The 8,620-nt window shown below is 38.4% G+C and overlaps 1 protein-coding gene across 1 annotated transcript; it reads left to right on the top strand.

The window, feature by feature from the left end:
* Window positions 1–2,280: 2,280 nt before the first annotated feature.
* Window positions 2,281–5,512, top strand: LOC121517115. The gene is made up of 4 exons (XM_041798649.1): window positions 2,281–2,574; window positions 2,671–2,824; window positions 4,950–5,059; window positions 5,186–5,512. The coding sequence occupies exons 1-4, from the start codon at window positions 2,281–2,283 to the stop codon at window positions 5,510–5,512; spliced, it is 885 nt and encodes a 294-aa protein (XP_041654583.1).
* The last annotated feature ends 3,108 nt before the right edge of the window (window positions 5,513–8,620 follow it).

Raw genomic sequence — 8,620 nt, 5'->3', positions numbered from 1 at the left:
TTTCAGCGAATTAGTAAGTTTCATGCTGATATTAAATTCACTTAAAGATCAGTCAATAAACAAGCTGCAATGAAAAAGGCGGTAACTCTCGTCCTCTATCATTCCACAGACTGTAATTTAACTACACAGTGTACTGCACCTGTGTAGTGTTGCTGCCTGGACAGATTCCCCTAGGTCCAGCCAGTAACAGTAACATCAACGTTAGCCATTATTAATGCTGACAAAGTCATGGATAAGTTCCAGGAATTCACTGTCAAGTAAATTTTAAATAGTGCCATATATTAACGTCACTATATTATCACTTTAATTTGAATGTAAAGCGTAACTTTACAATATTCCTGTGAGCAAGCATTAATTTGAAAAAGAACGACTTCATAGATCCAAAGCAGAACTACTGGTGCTTTTATTATAAAAAACTAGGCTCCCAGTGGACCGGAAGTGTCGATGTAGTTGCTGACAACCGTCGAGGTCGGCCAACAGGGTAGCAGCTTAGCGGTCATCCTAAAGTTAAACCATAGTAGTAAGCGGTGACTTTAAACGTAATGATCCTCCATTCAGTCTCCTCTTAACCTGATAATCTGAGTGTTATGTGACGACACCATGAAGGCAGTAAAAATGAAGCTAAAAAGAGATGTGAGACAAACATGGAGGCTCAGGGTGATGTCTGGTTTAACTTTACTTTAGCTAGTAATTCGTTGTTTGACATCTTTAAAATATGACCAGGCAAAACAATAAAATAGCAAACTGATAAAGGAAATGAAACCATGAATCTTTGAAAAATCTTCACCTGTCACCAAGCTGAAAGTGTAAGTGAATGTGTCATATCTTTTCAATGTATTTTAATGAACTGTGTGAAGCACTTTGAATTGCCTTGTTGCTGAAATGTGCTATACAAATAAACTTGCCTTGCCTTCTCAAGTATAACCTGTATGCATGTTGTGTGGTACATTTAAATATGCTTGTAAAGGCATTATTATTGTATTGATGGTGAAAGTGATGGTGAGTCATGTGATTGTGCTCTTTGATGGCACATCTTCACACAGGAAGGCAAGGTGTTATAATATTTGGTGAGGTTCTGTAGCTTTTGCTTAGCTTTGGATTGAAATTTATTTGCACTATACAGTGGGTGTAAAATAGCATTTTCCAATCTCTTCTCTTTTTTCTAGGATGCTGAACCTGAAAGCCTTGTCAAAGTTCTTGCTACTGTCTTTAAAAATGGAAAGGAGTGCTCAAGGAAGATTTATAGTGTTCACAGTACTGAACATCTCACAAATCAAACAGAGCAACTAGGTTTTACATTTGACCGTGTTCTGAAATACCACACAGATTTCCAAGAATTCATTGATGTTGACAAAAACATAGAAGTCAAGAACTTTGACAAATTTCAGGTCTTCTTGTCGAGCACAGATGTATTACCCCAACCAACTGCAGGAGAGGCCTGCCAAATCCAGGTATTTTGTTTTTGTACTATATACTAGTATGTATATATGCATTGTTAATGTGGGCGAATTCTAGGGCTTTATTAGGGCTGGGCAATACTAGATAACATCCATATTAGTATACAGTATATTGTCCGATGTACCAGACAGCAATAAATATATAAATAAACACAGTTTTCTATCATGTTGACAATTATTTCCCTATACCTCCATCAATGTAGCATGTACCAGTGCCAGATGAACTGGCAGGCTTGCAGTCACTACTTCAAAGCAAAGCACCAGAAATACTTGAAGAACACAAGAAAACAGGAACACTTAAAATGGAGTCAAGAAGGCTCCTTGTCAAAGTATGCATCAGTCATCTGGTAGAGAAGCATGGCTTGTAAGTATGAAAACTAAAAAAGACCACCTTGGCTTTTAATGAATGGTCCTTGCTCTGGTGAATCTTTGTCCTGAAAGATGTTTTGATGAATGTAAAATGGGAAAATGTTAGGCCTGATTGGAGTTCAATGTCTGGATTTTGCTCTTCTCTACCTCCACCCAGTTACCCACCAAGTGCTGAAAAAGTTGTTCTTGCAAAGAATATCATCGCCGCTTTCCCATCCTTGAGGGTTCAGATCGAAGGAAAAGGAGATGGTTTTGTAAGTACTATGTAATGTGTAAATCATTTGCTGACTGTGTAGGATTTAAAAAATAAAATTAGCAGCTCAAGTTTAACTTGTATTTTATAAAGAATGCATTTTCAACATTTACACGATAAGGAGAGTATTTTTGAGATCATTGTTTTTTTGTTTTTTAGGAGCATTTTTATGATCCATCATCACATTGTGGATTCTTGGAAATGAGACTGCGTAACATCCGCCGGAAGCTAGAGGCAGGTCAGCGCCGTTACACGAAGCGTAAGATAAGCTGCAATACTGAACCAGGGTTAGAACAGGACCAGGGGGACAGCAGTGTGACCAGTGAGTGGATCACCCTCATGAAACGGCTCAGGCCCTCTGCAGAGAACACTCCGTCAATCAAATCAGCAATGGAGAAGACGTACGCCATGCGTAGATCATGGATATCAAAGGAGTCTCCCACAGTGGCTGAAATCTTCAACGAATACCCACGCTTCTTGGATATGCCAAGTCTGGTAGGTCTCTCACAATGAACAATTAACATGTTTTTATATTGTTAGTAACACTGTTAATTTATAGTATATCCTAAAAATGTCTCCTCTTTTTGTAAGATGGATCTCGAGTTTGGCAAAATGACAGATGGAAAGACAGATCTGTTCATCAGAAGATGGGAAGCCAGCATCATACCAAAGCTGAAAGCAGTTGCTGCCATGGAAAAAAGTGATGTTGCAGCTCTTACAGCGGGAATGGAAGACCAGACAGATGGTATGTGCGTTTATATATATATATCTTGTCTTTCCATGTACATGTTTCTTATGTATAATTCATTAACGATAACAATGTTAACCAAACAGTTTTTGATATGAAGGGCCATTAGTGGTGAGTCATGGGCTAAATACAATTATAAAATATTTTAAAGGGTAAGTACAGAATGTAGGAACCCTGGTCTTATTTTGTAGTTGCCAATGGTGTTGATCAGTAGAGTCATTTCAGTGGGGCCACTTGCCTGTGTTGTCTTTGGTTGCAGCAAGGAATAGGTTTCAGTATTTCAGGGCTTGTACAGAGTAGAAGGTAGCTCCATTGCTTTTACATCAGTTATTGGCAATCTAGGCAGAGGTGTGGGTAGGTAAGAGCGAGCATAGCTTATGATAAATTAAAAAAAAAGACTCTACCGATCAAAACCAGTTTGTAAGTCAGAAATGAGGTTAAAGGATAACTTCTGGATTTCTGGACCTGGGCTGTATTTAGGAACCATAATCAGGATGATTGGCACTGTATTCTGTAACTTTAGGCGGCCAGTGTGAGGGCACACTGTTTACTTCCAAAGTATGTCAATCAAAGTTCTTATTCTGCTACTAACAGGCTCAGATTGTAACGACAACATTATAGAAACCATTCCTACCTTTTTATTTGCATGGCAGCGCCTTATTCCTCCATATTAACAACTTTATTTCAAAGGCTGTCCTGTTCAGTGCCTGCTTGTATTTGATCATACAAAAACACAGAGTTGCTACATTTTCACACAAACAATTAACAATCTGAGCCTGTTAGTAGCAGAATAAGAACTTTGATTGACATACTTTGGAAGCAAACAGTGTGCCCTCACACTGGCCGTTCTAACTTAGTTTCGGTTTCAGGCAAAAACCAAAGTTACAGAACACAGTGCCGATCGTCCTGATTGTGGTTCCTATCAACCTATTGCACGACTGGATAACCCTAAATACAGCCCAGGTTCAGAAATCTCAAAGTTATCCTTTAAGGCTCCTACATTCAGAGCTTTACCCTTTAAACTTATTTCCAACTCAATTTTTAAATATTAACTCATTGAGTGCCAGCCCTTTTATAAAATGGAAAGTGGCTTGTGCCAGTGTTTTTGGCCATTTTGAGTCATATTTCAAGACCCACAGAATATTTTGTACTATGACTTTGAAAACACCAAATAGCTCAAATGAAAGAAGAAACTCTATTTCATCATGGAAAAAAACGTTTGTTTGTAGCTTGTTCCATTCTTGATTTACCTTAAGTTGACTAGAGGCTAGTTTCACCAAAAAGACCACTTTTTTCTAGAAAGCTGAGAAAAATGCATTTTTGTGAAAGAGAGTCTGTCAAGAAAAACAGTGATTTGAATGTTATAATTTTGCCCTCAATGACATAAAAGACATCTGAAAATTCTATTACAAATGTAATTTTATTGTAAAATAAATAACATTGCTTCCACTCACTGTCATTCCATTCAAACTCTGGAACTGGACAGCCTCCACGGGACCTCCCTATACGCCCACGTTCTCTCCTGCTTGCCGCTGTATACATCCAGCTGGCGAGAGGCTGCCTTATTTCTCCGACAAACGGGGGAGACCTTGCGGCATTCTTTAGCTTCTTGGCCGCAAAGGCAGATCAATGAAAGCGCCGATCAGCGCCGTTAGGTTCAGTGTCGGTTTCAGTGAGTAAGCGATATTTCGGGCTAAAGTTTAAAGTTTCTTCCAGAGTCTATTTTATAAATTTTAGCTTAGATTTCCTCCACAATGATTCCTCTGCCCTTTGACCCCAGGGTCTCCACCTCTGATGTTTTGATCTACCGTCACTTTCGACAGTAGTGTTCCGACTACGTATCCCAGAAGCCCCAACATTACTCACAGGGAATGTGAGAGCACCCCCTTGTGCCAGCCGCCAAAAAAACACTTTGACGTATATATACATCAATGGCACTCAAGCGTTGGTTTTGAAATGACGAATATATACGTCAATGGCACTCACTGAGTTAATATTCAAAGTGAACATCCATTCAGGGCGAAAAGAATGTTTTGACTCAAAGGGTCTGCTTTTTTTGAGCTGCTTTTAACCCTACATTTGAAAACTTTAATTGTACCTCCTAACTGTTTTCACTTTTCAGATGGAAAGTGCTACACAATGCTGGTTGTTCTCACACATCTTCTTCCACCACTGCCTGGGAGTCGCTGCAGTGTGAAATCGGCAATATCATTCCTACTTGATTTTGCACCGGTAAGATTTCCAAGGACTGTTAATTGTAACTATGTTGTACACATTTTATGTAATAATGCATTTCATGCCAATTTAGACATATATCCTGAAATCTATAAGAAATGTATATTTTTTTCTTTCCCTAAGCCTGGAACCAGCATTGCATCCCTCTTCAGCAACCCAGAGATGGCATCAAAGACCCAGCCACTGCTGATCTGCATGGGCAATCTGAAGAGCACAACACGACAGTACATCATCATTGCAAGAAATGACAAGGTGACCGTTCCGGTAGATGGTGGCCTGACATGCGCCCTGGACAAGCTATTCAAGCTGTACTGGGTTTGCAACTTGGCCTATCCACCACAGCTCAGCTCTGTGTTCACCTTCTTTGAATACATCTATGATGTGACCATCTCAACCAACAGGAGAGCCAAGGTACTGGAGCTTATTTCAAAACTTCAGGCTTCACAGTAAATCCCAAAATAATGTACACGTGTCCAACGTGCAGACAATTAATATCAACAGAAGTAAAGAAATTAATTTGGCATTTACGTGAAATACATGCCTTATCAGATGGACATTATCTGCAGCCAAGATGGTTGCCCGAGGACATACTGTAACTTCAATTCATTTTCCAAACATCTTCATAGAGACCACCAGTCCACAACAACATTCATGGACAATGTCTCATTTCAAACTAATAACCACAGTTCGTCAGATACTTCTGAACCTGGGACATCTAATGCTGAGGGAACACCTGACTCTGTTTCACTTAAAACTGCCGTTCCAAGTGACTGTGTTGCCTCCTTTGTGGCGCAAATGTACTCATCCTCAAATACAACTTTAATGGATGTTACAAAAAGTGTTACCTGCGTACAAGAGGTGTTAGAGAGGACTGTAGAAAGTCTGAAACATTCAACAACTGAATTGCTTAATAGCCTGCAGGTGCCACTAGACAATGAATCTGTCCAGTCATTGATGAGTGAATTTGAAAATGCCAAACATATGTTTAAAGATGTAGACACACCCTTCAAAATGAACAAATACTTTTCTGAGAAATTTGGTCTTGTGAAGCCAAAAGAAATATTTCTTGGTCACAGGGCAGACACTGCAAGGAAACAGGGACAAGTGAAACAAGTGCTGGCGGCAGACACATGCCATTATATATCAATAATTGAGACTGTTAAATTTTTGTTCAGTAATGACCAGATGCAAAATGTTTACCTTCAGAGTAAGAGGCAAACTGAAGGGAAAATGCACAACTACTGTGATGGCTCTCAGTTTTCATCTCACCCATTATTCGGAACATGTCCTCAAGCCCTCCAAATACAGTTGTATTTTGATGACTTAGAAACAACTAACCCTTTGGGGTCCAAAACAAAAATTCATAAAATGGGTGCCATTTATTTTGCCTTGAAGAATCTGCCACCTGAACTTAATTCATCACTCTCAAATATTCACTTATGTCTTCTGTTTAATTCTATGGACAGAGAGGTATATGGGTTTAGTAAGATTCTGGAACCACTGATAGAGGACATTAGACTCCTTGAAAGTTCAGGTGTACAGGTGGAGATACAAGGACAAAATCATCAAATGTATGGAACGATATGTGTCTTGACTGCAGATAATTTAGGTATCCATTCCTTATGTGGATATGTAGAAAGCTTTTCTGCGAACAGGTTTTGTCACTTTTGTACGGTTGATAAAACTGTTGCTCAGTCTGTTTTTGATGAAGATAAACTTGAGAAACGCAACAGAGAAAATTATCAGCAGCATGTCTTACTAAATGATCCAAGCTCAACTGGAATTAAAGGGGACTCCTGTTTGAATAAACTAAAGTATTTTCATGTGACAGAGAACACATGCGTTGACATTATGCATGATATCCTTGAGGGTGTAGCCCCTTTAGAGGTGAGATTAATGTTATACCATTTCATTTTCGAGGAAAAGCTTTTTACCCTAGAACTGTTGAATCATAGAATTTCCAGTTTTCACTATGGGTACGGAAATGAAAAAAATAAGCCAAGTGTTATTCTCAATCTGAGAACCTCTGACAATGCAGTGAAACAGACTGCATCACAAATGTGGTGCCTTTTGCAGGTGTTACCATTTTTAGTTGGTGATCTTATTGATATGGGGAGTAAACATTGGCATTTATTCATTTTGCTGAAGGAAATATGCAGCATTGTCTTTGCACCTGTTGTCACCTACGGGCTTGCTGTATTTTTGAAACAACTCATTATAGAGCACCACACATTATTCAAGAAGCTCTATGACCGAAACCTGATACCGAAACACCATTTTATGATTCATTATCCAAGGATGATGGTTATGTTTGGACCTCTTTCCCAGCTTTGGTGTATGAGATTTGAGGCAAAGCACAATCCTATAAAAAGACATGCCCATGTGGTTGGAAATTTCAGAAATATTTCTAAAACACTGAGTTACAAACATCAAGTTCAGCAAATGTATAACTTCAAGTTAGGTGACCCATTTTCTGAGAAAATGAGTGTTTCAAATGCATACCCTGTTGCCATCAGCTCCCTGAAGAAATCAGATTTTGTATTGGACAATATTAGATCAACCCATAATGACAACTTAACTTTGAACAGCACTGTCTATGTTGCCCACACTGTTAGTGTACTAGGCCAAACTTACAGAAGTGGCTCTGTACTGGCACTTAAAGTAGACGATAAAGGTGAGCCTTTGTTTGGTGAAATTGTTCATATTATACCAAAGGCTGATAATGTATCCATTCTGATACTTGTAAGACTTCTTACAGTGAAGTACTTTGCTGAGCATTTTTATGCTTATGCTGTTCAACCAACTAAAGAGTATGAAATGATCAGCCTGAGCAATGTTGCAGATGCCAGGCCCTTGGACATAATGTTGGGTTTTGCTACAGATGAACTATACATAAACCCAAGGTACAAGATTTTTTAGTTCTCAAGAATGCAGAAAGCCAGAATATGAAGGTTTATCACCTTTTTTTGTTATGATAGTGTTTGTATCTTGTTAAATATTAGTCACTTATCCCAGCTGTTTATGATTTATATGACCATAAGAATGTATTGATATTGGTTTTTTAAAAAACTTTTTCAGTGTTAAAAATGGTTAACTGGACATGCTATTTTCTGGCATTCCAAGCACTGATGGTTCTGATAGAAACACACAAAGAGAAATCCTTGCTCATTTCTCCTTTGTTCTTGTTGCCTGAACATGTAGGCCAGAAGGAAGTGGAGTTTATGAAGTTTTTTGTGTTGATGTATTCTGTACCCTGTCAACATTTAACCATTGATTAAAATGGTTAACATTTTTATATCCGTCTGTTTCTTGCTTTTATTGTTATTACACATTCCTGGTAATATGTTTAACAGTTTAGGTTGTAATCTAGTACTTTCTGGTAATTTTCAATGACACATAATCAACAATTATTGTGTTAAAACGGCACATCTGAGTGTGTTAAAATAGCTTACACAGTGATTGTGTAAAATATATATATAAATGACACATCTGAGTGTGTTAAAATGGCTTACACAATGCTTGTGTAAATTGTGTGTTTGAACAACACATTTCTGTGTT

Source organism: Cheilinus undulatus, linkage group 2 (assembly GCF_018320785.1).
Source record: "Cheilinus undulatus linkage group 2, ASM1832078v1, whole genome shotgun sequence".
Classification (NCBI taxonomy): domain Eukaryota; kingdom Metazoa; phylum Chordata; class Actinopteri; order Labriformes; family Labridae; genus Cheilinus; species Cheilinus undulatus.
The sequence above is the reverse complement of the archived record's forward strand: the minus strand, read 5'-3'. Positions and strand labels throughout refer to the sequence as shown.